A 16252-nucleotide genomic window follows, 5' to 3' on the forward strand; every position below is an offset into this window, starting at 1 on the left:
TGAGGTAACCTCCCTAACAAAACCTTTGTGTGATGAATTTCCTCTACCAGATTATCTACATATTTTGATCATGTTAAATGCCATTCAATGTTAACTTTGCCTGAATTTCCTGAGCCAGAATTTTTTTCTTAAATCTTTTCTGAAAATCAACTCAGGATGCAAACTCCTCAGAAAGGATTGCACTCCATTCTACTGCATCACCTACAAAATAACTTAGTGCAAAATTTATCATTTTTGTGTCTTCCCATTTTTGCGTCAAAGATCTTGAAAATACTCCCAGGAAGTGTGTTGGGTGCGCATCCCCATCTTGCTTGAACTCAGGTAAACCTTAGACAAGTTAATGGCACTCCCTAACTGCAACTCTTCAAATAGATTTAGATTTGGGGTTCTGTTCCCTTGTTCTCCCAATTTTATTGCCTGTCGGGTTTTAGCAATTTTGTCCTATAACTTTTTAAATTCCACCTTTTGTCTGTAGTATTATCCCCACACAAGTTAATACTACTTGAATTTTTGGTCTTTTCTTAAAACTTCTGGTCTACTAAAGCCTCTATCTTTTCCTCCAAACTAGTTGTAGATACATTTGACACAAAAGTGTAATTGGACTCACTATAATGTTCCAACATCTCAATATGTGTACATGCATCTGAGATTGGTTCATTTACATTTTTACATTCATGTTCTGCAAACTCTCTGATCTCCACATTTCTATGACACTCTTTAACATATTCATCTACTTCCTTCTGCACTAACAAGGGGAGGCCACAATGTTTGGAATGCAGATTTACTGCAAACTTCGTATACTTGTAGGACTCCATTAGGACAACAAAATGTTTTAGCAGTAGCGCGTACTTCTCAAGCGTTATTGAGAAAATCGCAAAATAATTTCAGTTGTCAAATATACACCTGTGCACGGCCATTTCTACCATGAAGCAACGACAGTCCGAGTGGTTAGTGTTCAAGCCTCGTAATCGCGGGATCGAGTCCTGTTTGTCATTTTTTTTTTATTTCTAGCACATTTTCTTTACTATTTATGTTACAATTGATATAATGGGAAAAATATGATTAATCAGATGAACTTTTATTAAATTTACAATGTTATTTGGCAGTCTACATATTTTTATTATCACAAATAATGTATATTTATAACTATCGACTAGTAAACGACCAAACACATAAAGTGATACTGCTTCACGTCTGCTGTGCAGCTGTTAATTTAAGTATTAACTGTATTTTTATTACTTGTCACTTCTTCTTCCGTGTGTTTTTGCTTTTAGGAAGCTTTAATTGTCGAGTGCTGTTAATAATGTTCCATAGATCTCGTGTTTGTTTTGAGTACAGTCAGAGAGAGTCCCTTTAGTCAGCCATAGTGCCAGTAGTGCTAGTGTTTGTTTTCAATACAGTCCAGAGACAGGTAGTGCTATTTTCATTGTTTTCTACAAGAAGTGGTTAGCAATCACAGTTTAGTCAATAATCAGCCGCCTTTAGTGAATTAGCAGTCTAGTTAAAAGTTGATTAAGTCTCTTCAGTAAATTGATTCCTTAGGATGGATAGGATGTGTGACTGCTGTGTATGGATGCAGGAGGAGCTGGCCACTCTTTGCGAACAGCTGAGCGTGTTGATGGCCGCGGTCAGCCGTCTTCAGGCTGCTGCCTCGGAGTGTAGTGGCAGTGGGGAGTCTGGTGCGTCGCAAGGTACACCCCAGGTGTTACATGCTTCACCCACTGTCCCTGCTGTTGAGACATCTTCGCGGGTACCGGGCGCAATTGGGCAACCCTCTCCCTAAGGGGAGTGGTGGGTTCAGCAGCGTTCGCGGCGCACGAGGCGGAGGGTAAATGTGGAGGCTGGCCGTGTGGCATCGCCCGCTCTGCCTGTGAGTGGACATGTGGCTGCTCCTTCAGCGAGGTCTGAGCAGGCACACGGGGGGAGGGGTTTATTAGTTATTGGGGCTCCAACGTTAGGCGGGTGATGGAGCCCCTTAGGGAAATAGCGGAATGGTCAGGGAAGAAGGCCAGTGTTCACTCTGTCTGCTTGCTGGGGGGTCTCATCCGAGATGTGGAGAAGGCTCTACCAGCGGCGATAGAGAGCACTGGGTGCACCCGACTGCAAATTGTTGCTCATGTCGGCACCAATGACTCCTGCCATCTGGTTTCAGAGGTCATCCTCAGTTCGTACAGGCAGTTGGCGGAATTGGTGAAGGTGGAAAGCCTCGCTCACGGGGTGGAATCAGAGCTAACTATTTGTAGTATCGTTCCCAGAACCGATCATAGTCCTCTGGTTTGGAGCCGAGTGGAAGGCTTAAACCAGAGGCTCAGACGATTCTGCGGAGATCTGGGATGCAAATCTCTCGACCTCCGCTATCAGGTGGAGAAATGTAAGGTCCCCCTGAATAGGTCAGGCATGCACTACACGCCGGAAGCGGCTACAAGGGCAGCAGAGTACGTGTGGAGTGCACATGGGGGTTATTTAGGTTAGAGAATTCCCTCCCTAGGCCCGACAAGACGCCTCCTGAGACGCGGCAAGGTAGGAGTAGGCAAAATGCAACAGGGAATAACAATATTAATGTGCTAATAGTAAACTGCAGGAGCGTCTATAGAAAGGTCCCACAACTGCTCTCATTAATAAACGGTCACAACGCCCACATACTACTAGGGACAGAAAGTTGGCTGAAACCAGACGTAAACAGTAATGAAATCCTAAACTCAGATTGGAATGTATACCGCAGAGACAGGCTGGACAGTGAAGGGGGAGGCGTGTTTATAGCAATAAGAAGTGCAATAATATCTAAGGAAATTGTCGGAGATCGGAATTGTGAAATGATTTGGGTGAAGGTCACGGTTACAGCAGGCTCAGACATGGTAATTGGATGTCTCCACGGGCCCCCGGGCTCAGCAGCTGTTGTGGCTTGCACCTGAAGAATAATTTGAAAAATATTTCGAGTAGATTTCCCACCATGTTATAGTTCTGGGTGGAGATTTTACTTTGCTGGATATAGACTGGGAGACTCAAACGTTCATAATAGGTGGCAGGGACAAAGAATCCCGTGAAATTTTTTTAAGTGCTTTATCTGAAAACTACCTTGAGCAGTTAAACAGAGAACTGACTCGTGGCGATAACATATTAGACCTTCTGGTGACAAACAGACCCGAACTATTTGAATCAGTTAATGCAGAACAGGGAATCAGCTATCATAAAGCGGTTACTGCATCGATGATTTCTGCCGTAAATAGAAATATTAAAAAAGGTAGGAAGATTTTTCTGTTTAGCAAAAGTGACAAAAAGCAGATTACAGAGTACCTGACGGCTCAACATAAAAGTTTTGTCTCAAGTACAGATAGTGTTGAGTATCAGTGGACAAAGTTCAAAACCATCATACAATATGCGTTAGATCAGTATGTGCCAAGCAAGATCGTAAGAGATGGAAAAGAGCCACCGTGGTACAACAACCGAGTTAGAAAACTGCTGCGGAAGCAAAGGGAACTTCACAGCAAACATAAACATAGCCAAAGCCTTGCAGACAAACAAAAATTACACGAAGCGAAATGTAGTGTGCGGAGGGCTATGCGAGAGGCGTTCAATGAATTCGAAAGTAAAGTTCTATGTACTGACTTGGCAGAAAATCCTAAAAAATTTTGGTCCTATGTCAAAGCGGTAGGTGGATCAAAGCAAAATGTCCAGACACTCTGTGACCAAAATGGTACTGAAACAGAGGATGACAGACTAAAGGACGAAATACTAAATGTCTTCTTCCAAAGGTGTTTCACAGAGGAAGACTGCACTGTAGTTCCTTCTCTAGATTGTCGCACAGATGACAAAATGGTAGATACAGAAATAGACGACACAGGGATAGAGAAACAATTAAAATTGCTCAAAAGAGGAAAGGCCACTGGACCCGATGGGATACCAGTTCGATTTTACACAGAGTATGCGAAGGAACTTGCCCCCCTTCTTGCAGCGGTGTACCATAGGCCTCTAGAAGAGCGAAGTGTTCCAAAGCATTGGAAAAGGGCACAGGTCATCCCCGTTTTCAAGAAGGGAGGTTGAACAGATGTGCAGAAATATAGACCTATATCTCTAACGTCGATCAGTTGTAGAATTTTGGAACACGTATTATGTTCGAGTATAATGTCTGTTCTGGAGACTAGAAATCTACTCTGTAGGAATCAGCATGAGTTTCGAAAAAGACGGTCGTGTGAAACCCAGATCGCGCTATTCGTCCACGAGACTCAGAGGGCCTTAGACATGGGTTCACAGGTAGATGCTGTGTTTCTCGACTTCCGCAAGGCGTTTGACACAGTTCCCCACAGTCGATTAATGAACAAAGTAAGAGCATACGGACTATCAGACCAATTGTGTGATTGGATTGAAGAGTTCCTAGATAACAGAAAGCAGCATGTCATTCTCAATGGAGCGAAGTCTTCCGAAGTAAGAGTGATTTGAGGTGTGCCGCAGGGGAGCGTCATAGGACCTTTGCTATTCACAATATACATAAATGACCTGGTGGATGACATCGGAAGTTCACTGAGGTTTTTTGCGGATGATGCTGTAGTGTATCGAGAGATTGCAACAATGGAAAATTGTACTGAAATGCAGGAGGATCTGCAGCGAATTGACGCATGGTGCAGGGAATGGCAATTGAATCTCAATGTAGACAAGTGTAATGTGCTGCGAATACATAGAAAGATAGATCCCTTATCATTTAGCTACAAAATAGCAGGTCAGCAACTGGAAGCAGTTAATTCCATAAATTATCTGGGAGTACGCATTAGAGGTGATTTAAAATGGAATGATCATGTAAAGTTGATCTTCGATATAGCAGATGACAGACTGAGATTCATTAAAGGAATCCTAAGGAAATGCAATCCGAAAAAAAAGGAAGTAGGTTACAGTACGCTTGTTCGCCCACTGCTTGAATACTGCTCAGCAGTGTGGGATCCGTACCAGATAGGTTTGATACAAGAGATAGAGAAGATCCAACGGAGAGCAGCGCACTTCGTTACAGGATCATTTAGTAATCCCGAAAGCGTTACAGAGATGATAGATAAACTCCAGTGGAAGACTCTGCAGGAGAGACGCTCAGTAGCTTGGTACGGGCTGTTGTTAAAGTTTCGAGAACATACCGTCACCGAAGAGTCAAGCAGTATATTGCTCCCTCCTACATACATCTCGCGGAGAGACCATGAGGATAAAATCAGAGAGATTAGAGCCCACACAGAAGCATACCGACAATCCTTCTTTCCACGAACAATACAAGACTGGAATAGAAAGGAGAACCGATAGAGGTACTCAGGGTACCCTCCGCCACACACCGGCAGGTGGCTTGCGGAGTATGGATGTAGATGTAGAAAATGTATGCTTGTCTGTGTCTTCAAAATTGTTTGTATTTAATCGAAAGAGAATGAGAAATTGCTTCTCCTGAAGACGCTATTAAAATACACTCGATACTGCATGACCAATTATCAGCGCTGATATTTAAGGAAATGCTGCATTATGCATGGTTTGCTTCCAAATTATCAGCTGCAAGAGAGGTTTTTGAAAATGTTAACGAGGTTTGTTTTTCCTCAGAAAACCTCAAAAGACCTTGCGTATGCGGAAACATAGCATTTATTCAATGCAGCTGGTGCACTTTCACTTTATGTTTTCCACATTTTAACGAAAAATACCATCCTACAACTTGTACTCATAATGTCGAAAGCGACAATTAATTGAACATCGTTTGAAAACCGTCTGTGCTGGTCCAAACTTGGAGGTAACAAGTCGTTTCGGGCTCCTTCTAGGTATAAGGGATTTCTCAAATGGCCACGCACAAGTATATATTTGACGGCCGAAATTATCTTGCAATTTTCGTAATAATGTTTTAGAATCACATGCTACTGCTTACACATTTTGTTGTCCTTATGGAGTACTACGAGTGGATGAAGTTTGCAATAAACATCGTGGCCTCCTTTTTTAAGCCGAACTATGATGAAGTCTCTCTATGTATTTCTTAAGAAATGCCTTGCTCCTCCATGACTTTGGTCACCTCTTCTTATGTAGACTACAACTTTTACGTAAGGATTTTCTCACTTAGCTCAGTTTTTACATTTTCATTATTTCTTTTCATTTCTTCGATGATACTTTGGAAGTGTTGTGACAGATTTTCATCCCTTTTTCTAGCCTCTTCCTTATCTCTCATCCTAGCCTATTTGTCTCTCCTTCTAGCCTCTCCCCGAAAGGTGCAGAACCACTCAGGAATTTCAGATGCCATTTTCCTCCTAATCGTAGGCATACACTACGTCACCCGTTCAATAACAACTCGAATGCTTTTATGACATCTTTTACAAAATGAATTCTTAAACAGTACTGTGCTCCACAAAGATATGCCATTCCAAACAAAAGCCAGTATGAAAACTGCTCACCCAGAGTGGTGAGAGGAAGCCACGTTGCAGTGTAAATGACCCACGTCCAGGATCTGTAGGTTGAACAGCATGGTGCAGGCAGTGGCATTATAGTAGCTTCTCGTGTCAGCATTCGCTACACCCAAGCTTGACTCGATGCGGACAGCATCAACGTCCGTGTCCCTCATAATTGAGCATGCTGTCTTTCTGCACAGCCTTCTAATACTTGCAGCCACCACTCTTCTCCATAATTTTACAAGTCAAAAACACCTTAACTCTCACTTCTGCGAGTGACTTCTTATTTGGTAAGCAAAAACTACTGTTTATGATTTGCTAGCCTCTTGTTATTTCATAACTACTATAAGTTGACAATGTCATCTCTCTTCAAATCTTCCACTTAAAACCATTTAAATTCCTCAAAATTCCCCTCTTCTGTTCTCATTCACATACTGCTCTCTGTCCTGGCCATAACAGTCAACATATGCAGTGTTTATAATTTTCCATAGTGCTGCTGTGGTTCACCATACTTGCCACCAAGTGTAATTGTGCCTTCTCTTTAGCTGGCTGAATGTACAATGTGTTAACACAAGACTGATGGTCACCTTTAATATTAGTTAAGAGCTGGACCTGCTAGTCACTTACAACTTGACTTCTTGGTGTGATCAGTGACTTTATCTGAAGTGCGAGTGCTTCACTAAAAGAGAGAAGGGTTTCACCTATCTTTAGTTACGTAAATCATTTTTGACAGTGACTTTACTTTAAATATCATATTTCCTTCCATAAACTTACACAATTACCACATAACAATACTTTTTAATCTGGAATTTCATCCAAAATCAACCAGTCTCTTTCATGTCTTTATTAGTGTTAACATTCTTGGAATAGTCTGCTCACATATTCTGTGGTGGCCCCTCCAAAGCACCTTTAACTGTTGACAGCATGGAATAGTGCACTCCATCAGCAAGTTAGACATCTGCTCACCCCTCAGGCCGCACACACGTGTACTGCCTTATCTTGCTTGACTCTGTACAAAGAGACTCCTCTTGTTGGTATACTATTTTTACAAAGTTCATCTAAGCTATATTTATTTTTTGTATTTTATTCATGCAGCTATCTTCCATACTTTGGAGATCGTAACGGTGTTGCATGGCCTTTCCCATGGAAATGATATGAGACACCACAAAGGGAAAAGAGAAGAATATTGTGAAAGGAAATTTGAACTGTCAGTAGGGAGGGCTACACTGACCAACTACCATAATATGGCGTATGGAGAAAGACAACACACACACAATGGAAACAACTAGTGCCACTGCACACCTAGCGGTGGTCAGCGTCACCTAGGATTATCAGCGTCATGATTTACTGATGCTGAATATTATATACCTACAAGTGAGCAAGTAACATTAACTCTGTCCCTCCATAATTTGACTCAGGAGAGAGGTGGAGTCCAAACTGAATTTAAGCAAAAGCTTCCATCTCTGTCACTTGCTAATTTAATCTCAACTGCTTCCTTAGTAGTACTGTCCCAATAGCTGGGAGTGCATGGAACAAAGTCTGTGTTGTTATTCTCCACACAGTAACAAGTACTAAGACAATTTCCTGCAACAGCAGATTTGCTTGGTTGTTGTAAGCTAGCTGGCCTGGCCATTGTGTGACATGCCACAAGTGCATGGGATAGAGTGGTTACCCACTTTCCACAAAGTGGTCAGAAAGCACACTTCACACAGTGTTTCTGCAGATTGCAGTCAATCCTTTTGGAAATGCTACCTGGTAAGATGGAATGGCCTTATACAGACATAGACTCATACGATTTTTATCTGTTCCTAAAAATAACAACTTTACAGAGCTATTATTCTACAGGCACAGATGAGATTAAAAACCCACCAGAGAGAACTAAAAGCTGGACTGGAAAAAGTGTTGGTTCAATGGAGACTACTTTGAAGGGGATAACATTGATGTGGACAAATAAACAAATTTCTTAAAAAAAAAAAATCGCATCATCTTCTGAAATGGAAATGAGCGTTTGGCATAATTGGCCGGGAGGCCCTTACGGGGCAGGTTAAGCCACCTTGGTGCAGGTCTTATTATATTTGATGCCACATTGGGTGACCATCGAACCCGGGCCCGAAGGACGGCAATCAGTCACACCGACCACTCAGCTATCGGGGTGGACACATCATCTTCTGAACACATGCCATTGATAGGTGGAAGAAAGGCTAACCTACATACACTGAATTTAGAGATTTTAGATAAAGTTCTTGACAATACTGAGTGGAAAACGTTCACTGATATCCCAAAGTTATCATAGATGAAATACAGAGAGCATACAGTTATCTGCTGGCCAGTGTGGCCGAGCGGTTCTAGGTGCTTCAGTCTGGAACCGCGCCACCACTACGGTCGCAGGTTTGAGTCCTGCCTCGGGCATGGATGTGTGTGATGTTCGGTTTAAGTAGTTCTAAGTTCTAGAGGACTGATGACCTCAGATGTTAAGCCTCATAGTGCTCAGAGCCATACAGTTATCTACTGCTTGTAAAGGACCCAGACAACAGTTTTAGGAGTTAAGGAAGACGAAGGTGAGACAGTAGTTGAGAAGATTGTGCGACAGGATTGTAGCCTATACCTCATGTAATCTGATCAATATGTAGAGAAAGCAGCACTGGAAACAAAGGCAAAATTTTGAAAGCATATTAAAGTTCAGGAAGAAGAAGTAAGAACTTACCGATGACATTGTAGCTGTATTTGAAATGACACAGGATTAGGAAGATTAGGTTAGCAGATCTTGAGAGGATGCTGTACTACAAACACCAATGAAAGTAAAAAAAAAAAAGGAAATTAAAAGCAGTAGTTGCAGTTTTATATGTGGGTATAAAATGACTGATGAAATAAATATGAGTAAAATTCAAACGGGCACTAGCAAGAGAAGTGTTTTCAGAAAGATGAATTTGTTAACACTGCACATACATTTCAGAGGGAGCGTTTTCTGAAAACACCCTGGTGTGAAAAACTGAAGGATGAAAGTACCTTTTGCAGAAAAAGTGTTATGCCAAGAAACATAGCTCAATAATAGGGAGACATGCTACAGTATTGTAGAGAAGGTAACTAAAAGAAATCACAATGACACTTTTATTCCATGACAAAAATTGCACTGAAGTCACTGTGATTTATAATGGTGCCATGGATATAACAAAAGGTAGGACATGGTTCCTAATAGCATTTGTGTTCACTATGGACAGCAATACATGCTCTGCAATGTGCTCCCACACTGGCCACAAGGTTGGTAAGGAGTTCTTATGGTTGGGCGTTCCACTCCTGAATCAGCACAGTTGTCAACTGCTGGGTAGTCTTTGGTGCATGTGGACATCTTACAATAAGCCTCACTACACAAGCCATACATTCTCAATGGTATTTATGTCAAGGAAATGGGTACTCCCATTCCATTCACTGAATATTCTCTCTTTCTAAAAGCTCCTCCAACTGCACTGTTCAGTGCAGTCATGCACTGTCTTCCATAACAATAAATTTGGGCCAAATCCATCCTTGAAAAGATGGCCACTGGGAAGGATGTAACAATAACATAGACTGGCAAGTGTACCACATTCAAAGATTTGGAGGGCAGTATGCCTATGCAACATTATGCTGTCCAACACCATAACACCTAAAGCGACAAAATGATACATGTTCGACAATGTTCCTGAGTGCACCACATGTTCCAACCTCTTTCATGTGTGGGTATGTCCAGAATCATTACTCAGACTGAATCTGCTCTAATCCGAGAAGAGTACATGAACCCACTCCTCATTCGTCAGGTCATTACGCCCTTGGAATCATCGCAAACTGTGCTGCAATTGGGCGGGTCAACAGAACACAATGGGTCATAGGGCAGAGAGACCATTCCCAGGCAGTTTTGATTCCATGTGAGACTGCATGACTTGCAGTTCCGTTTAATGTGATTGCAATTGCACCACTGTTTGACGTGGATTCCTTCCTGCCTACTGCACGATATTTTGTGTTAACTGTGTTCATGTCAAACCATTTTTACTGTATGTGAATTCACCTTCACCACCACCATCACCACCACCACCACCACCACCTTCCATTCCTGCAAAATAGGTTGGTTGTAGATAAGCCACCTGCTCCAGTTACACAAAATCAGACTGCTCTTTTTACTCACTTGCCTTTTCATCCAATTTTTTCTTTGTGTCAGATGATTATCAGCATTTGATACATACCTGAAGTATCACAATCTACAGATAGAGAAAAAGAAGTCTAGAAATCATACCTAGTAGCTCCAATCTTGATAGATGCAAGTAAAGGTTCAACATTCAACTTGAATTTATTGGCCAATAATCCAAGTACTATGACATGACAAATTGCCTTATCTCTCACATGCAGTGGCCTTGTCCTGAAATGAGGGGAAAAAAAGGTATTCTAAGCACAAGTGTCTGGAAGCTATAAGAGGAAACTTCAGTGACAACGAATGTTTGAGCCAGTCCTGGAGGAATGCTGAGATAGCCTAATGGCTAAGGCAGCTACTTGCAACAGGCAGGAAATTCCAATTCAAGTCCCAGTCTGGCACAAATTTTCAATTGTCACTGCATATTCCTTTCATGTAGGTTTAGCATACCAGAATGGCAGCACTGGTAACATTTAATACTTTTCATATTATGAATAACATAACCTCAATGAAAATTATTCCTGGTTTCATCCACACTGGCGGTTGTACTTCAGTGCTGCTTGAAGTTGTGTTACATAAAATGTTAATTTCCTTGGTATGTGGATCCAAAAATACTCTCAAATTAGCACTATGTGAAGCCTGACTATTGGTTGCAGTATCCAATAATGATGGCTTAAGCATATCTTCAGTGCTACATGTTTTCCAGTATTAAGGTTGGCAAGAAAATACTTACTCCAGTATTAGGTCATGATCAATTAGTCCTAAAGGGTTGCACCTGGCATGGTCCCTCAAAGTGTTAAATCGTAGAGGCAACTGCTGGCATCAATTTCAAACATAGGGAAATACAAGTTATTGTACAAAATGAGTAATTTATGTTCTTTACACAATCATGACTTTTCACAGATAGCAACTTCTCTGCCCCAAGAAAACAATGGCCCATTTTTAGAAGTCAAATTTATAAACACATTGGCAACTTTGCATGGTTCTTACTTGTAAGAAATCAAATCTAGCTAATGAAGTCTCTTCCAGTAGTTATTCTATTCGTATGTCAAGTTTGTCACACATATACTTAAGACATTTGATAGTTTTCAAGTTTTACTGTTATTGGTTTGTAGTGGCAAACACTACAGTCAAGTTTTGAACAGATACAAGCAATGAAAATAAAGAATACCCATATTTAGCCACAGAAAGAAGAAACAGTTGCCATCATCTGATTTAAACAATGGCGTAAAACATTTATGTCTTGATGATTCTGAGTCAGATGAAACATGTTAGCTTCAGTAACAAACCCATGCAAAAGACTATTGCCAACACATTCATCACGAGAAAATTCAACAACAGTGTTGATACATTTTAAAAAATACTTTTTTTTCTGTCTCAGTTCCACATCATTTACAGTATGAGTAATTTTTATCACACTTGCCATACTGTAAAAAGATGTGCAACTGAGAAAGAAAAATAAACAATATTAAAAATTTCAAACAAAGTAAAAGAGTTACAAGAATGAAAATTCTTGTTGTGCAATATAGCTAAAAGTCATATAACATGACCATAACAGACCTACACTATAGCGTTGGTGTTAAGTATTTTACATAAATAAGCAGAAGTAAAGCCTGGACTATATGCAAAGATAAAGACTCAGAAGTAATGTCATCCACAAAAACTAAAGTCTTGTGTGCTTCATATATTAATTAAAGTAGCCCACGGAACTATAAACTTTCTCTCTCTCGCCTTTTTTCATGGAAATACAGCAATGACATGGATTGAAAAATAGTCATGAGCTTAGAGAAACTGAGAAACTAAAAGACAGTGATAAAGAATCTCTATAAAGATCACAAACAGCAAAATATGCTCAATCAAGTTTTAAAAAAAACAAAGTTCAGAAAAGAATCCATACAGAAAAGACATTGCAGAGTGATTAACTAACCTTCCACTGTCAGAAGCAACGGTGAAGTTATTAAGTATCCGGGTACTGATACTTTCCGACTGGGGGCACACACTTACATTCTTCGCTCTTAGATCCTTGTATGTCAAAGAGACAAAACGTATAAGGCATTCTGCATACAGGAGAATCTTTATGCTTTGTACTCGTGTTTCTGCTGGAACCTCTTTAAGGCAACTGTTGAAGAATGGTGAATAACTGTAACAAAATAAAGAACCTTAAGGATTCAATACAGTCGAAGAAATTTGGCACTCAAAATAAAATTTTGAAATTGGAAAAGTCAAATGGTTAAATGCTTTACCAATATTTTTACCGATTAAAATAGAAAATCTTCACAAAATAATGAAATATTCTAACTAGATGGAACTTAATTGAGGAAACAGAATACAAAACTAGTTCTAAGTGAAAGAAATCTGAAAATGAGATATCTACATGATATCATGAACTCTCAGAGGTTCAGTTATGCTAGACAGAAAATTTAAAGAAAGAAAAATATGCCATGATGCTTAAGGCAAATATAATGTTAATGGATTCATTGGTGCATCTTAGAACAACTTCCTATTTATACCAGAAAAGCACAAACACATGAATGACCTACAAAATTAATTTAGTTAGTTTTGGCTTACAAGGCCAAGGAGATGAGAGAGGTAAGGTGACAAGAGTGGGGGGAGGGGCAGGGGAACCAAGAGGGGCAAGGACCCAATGGGGAGTGAAACAAGAGGAGGGACCCAAGGATAGAAGGGGAACAAAGGGAGGAGAGCCACCAAGGAAAGAAAGTGGTACCAAGGGGTAATAATGGCACCAAGGGGGGGAAAGGGTGCCAAGGAAAAAAAGGGACATCAAGGGAAGAAAGGCGCACGAAAGAAAAGAAGATGACCCAAGGGGGGAAAAGGGTACCGAAAGGGAGGGAAAAGGTATCACGAGGGGGAAGGCGCACCAAGGAGGAAAAATCATGCCAATGTGGGAGGGGGCCATGGGGAGAAAGGGAGCCACGGGGGAGAAAGGGAGCCAAGAGGTAGAAAGAGAGCCAAAGGGGAGTAAGGGAGCCAGGGGGGAGAAAGGGAGCCAAGGGGGGAGGGGGGCATAGGGAGAAAAGGGAGCCACAGGGAAGAATGGAGCCAAGGGCAGAAGGAAGACAAGGGGGAAGGAGAGCCAAGGGCAGAAGGAAGACAAGGGGGAAGGAGAGCCAAGGGGGGAAGGTAGCTAAGGGGGGGAGAGGTAGCTAAGGGGGGAATGTAGCTAAGGGGGGGAGGTAGCTAAGGGGGGAAGGTAGCTAAGGGGGGGGAGGTAGCTAAGGGGGGAAGGTCGCTAAGGGGGAAAGGTAGCTAAGGGGGAAAGGTAGCTAAGGGGGAAAGGTAGCTAAGGGGGAAAGGTAGCTAAGGGGGAAAGGTAGCTAAGGGGGAAAGGGAACAAAGCGGTGAAGTGGCGACCATGAGGGAGAGCAGCAGATTAAGGGGATGGGTGGATAGGGCCAAGGGAGCAAAGGAGGTACGAGGAAAGAAGTTCTAGGGTGAAAGGAAGGTCAGGGGGGAGGTGGGTGAGGAAAAGGGGTGCAGAGGGGGAGGTAGGCCATGCAGGGAGGCAGGTCAGGTGGAAACGAGAGCCAGGAAAAAAGAGGGCCAGGAGGGAAGTAGGCCAGGTGGAAAGTGGGGGCAGCTAGAAAGGGGGGCAGCTAGAAAGGGGGGGCAGCTAGAAAGGGGGGCAGCTAGAAAGGGGGGCAGCTAGAAAGGGGGGACAGCTAGAAAGGGGGGGCAGCTAGAAAGGGGGGACAGCTAGAAAGGGGGGGCAGCTAGAAAGGGGGGACAGCTAGAAAGGGGGGGCAGCTAGAAAGGGGGGACAGCTAGAAAGGGGGGGCAGCTAGAAAGGGGGGGCAGCTAGAAAGGGGGGGCAGCTAGAAAGGGGAGGCAGCTAGAAAGGGGAGGCAGCTAGAAAGGGGAGGCAGCTAGAAAGGGGAGGCAGCTAGAAAGGGGAGGCAGCTAGAAAGGGGGGGCAGCTAGAAAGGGGGGGCAGCTAGAAAGGGGGGGCAGCTAGAAAGGGGGGGCAGCTGGAAAGGGGGGGGCAGCTGGAAAGGGGGGGCAGCTGGAAAGGGGGGGCAGCTGGAAAGGGGGGGCAGCTGGAAAGGGGGGGCAGCTGGAAAGGGGGGGCAGCTGGAAAGGGGGGGCAGCTGGAAAGGGGGGGCAGCTGGAAAGGGGGGGCAGCTGGAAAGGGGGGGCAGCTGGAAAGGGGGGGGCAGCTGGAAAGGGGGGGCAGCTGGAAAGGGGGGGCAGCTGGAAAGGGGAGGGCAGCTGGAAAGGGGAGGGCAGCTGGAAAGGGGAGGGCAGCTAGAAAGGGGAGGGCAGCTAGAAAGGGGAGGGCAGCTAGAAAGGGGGGCAGCTAGAAAGGGGGGCAGCTAGAAAGGGGGGCAGCTAGAAAGGGGGGCAGCTAGAAAGTGGGTCAGGTGGAAATGGGGGTCAGGTGGAAAGGGGGGGCAGGTGGAAAGGGGGGGCAAGCAGAAAGGGGGCCACGAGGAAAAGAGGGTCCGCGAGGCCACAGGGAATGGATCGGTGGGAGAAAGGTGTCCAGGAGGAAAAGTTGAGCCCAGGAGAAAGTGGGGCCACAGGGCAAAGGAGAGGGGGGGAAAGGGGGCCAGGGGGGAAAGGGGACAGAGGAGGAAGGGGGGCGCAGGAGAACAAGAGGTAAAGGAGACTGGGGGATAGGAGTCATGGGGGAAGGGACTGGGGGGACAGGTTGAGGGGTGAAACGCTCAAGGGGGAAGGGGATGAGTGGGTGAGATGGGGGAAAGGGATGTGGGAGGCAGGGGGCATAAGGATGCCGCAGGGGCGGGGGGACACAAGGGGGCAGGGTTGTCAAACGGCACAGGGCAGTGAGGGACAGCGAGGGCAGAGGGCTACAAGGGGGCAACAGGACAGGGGATAGTAAGAGGCTGGAGGGCAGTGAGGCGACAAGGAGAGTGGTAAGGCGGCTGGGGTGGCGAGGGGCAGGGCTGTGACAAGGGGCCACTGCGGTGTGGGGGGGGGGGGGGGGGGCAAGGGGCATAGGTGGGACAAGGGTGTATGGTGGGTGAGGAACAGTGAGCGGAGGGGGAAGGGGGCAGAGGGGGAAGGGGGCAGAGGGAGAAGGGGGCAGAGGGAGAAGGGGGCAGAGGGAGAAGGGGGCAGAGGGAGAAGGGGGCAGAGGGAGAAGGGGGCAGAGGGAGAAGGGGGCAGAGGGAGAAGGGGGCAGAGGGAGAAGGGGGCAGAGGGAGAAGGGGGCAGAGGGGTCAAGCAGCAGATGGAGGTCAGGAGGTCAGGAGGCCAGGGGGGAGAAGGGGTAGATGGGGGACAAGGTAGAGGGGGACAAGGCATATGGGGGTAGGGCAGAGGGGGACGAGGCATATGGGGGACAGGGCAGAGGGGGGTAAGGTATATGGGGGACAGGGCAGAGGGGGGTGGGACAGAGGCAGAACGTTGGAAGGGGGCAGATGGTTGTGAGACCAGAGGTTTGGCGAGGGCAGAGGGCTGGCGAGGGCGCACAGGGCTGGCGAGTGGGCAGAGGGCTGGTGAGGAGGTAGAAGGGTGACAATGAGGGGAAAGTGGCTAGAGAGCAAAAGGTTGACAATTGGCGAGGGTGGGAAAGGTGGTGAAGGCAGGAATGGGGGTGAAGGTGGGAAAACGGGTGAGGGTAGGAAAGGGGGTGAGGGTAGGAAATGGGGTGAGGGTGGGAAAGGTGGCGAGGGCGGGAACGGGGGTGAGAGCCGGAAAGGGGCGAGGGTGGGAAAGGGGG

The 16252-nt window shown here is 44.7% G+C and overlaps 1 protein-coding gene across 2 annotated transcripts in view; it reads right to left on the bottom strand.

Annotated features, from left to right (window-relative positions):
* LOC126360804 (uncharacterized) overlaps positions 1–16252 on the bottom strand; it is a 66019-nt gene that overhangs the window by 12502 nt on the left and 37265 nt on the right. The window contains exons 5-6 of one of the 2 annotated variants that reach the window (XM_050007739.1): positions 12476–12688; positions 10654–10776 (exon numbers count right to left, since the gene is read on the bottom strand). In XM_050007739.1, coding sequence (XP_049863696.1) covers positions 10654–10776; positions 12476–12688 — 336 coding nt within the window. The remainder of the gene's footprint in view (positions 1–10653; positions 10777–12475; positions 12689–16252) is intronic. The other variant, XM_050007740.1, reaches the window with a different exon arrangement.

The sequence above is a fragment of the Schistocerca gregaria genome, chromosome 1 (genome assembly GCF_023897955.1).
Source record: "Schistocerca gregaria isolate iqSchGreg1 chromosome 1, iqSchGreg1.2, whole genome shotgun sequence".
Lineage (NCBI taxonomy): Eukaryota > Metazoa > Arthropoda > Insecta > Orthoptera > Acrididae > Schistocerca > Schistocerca gregaria.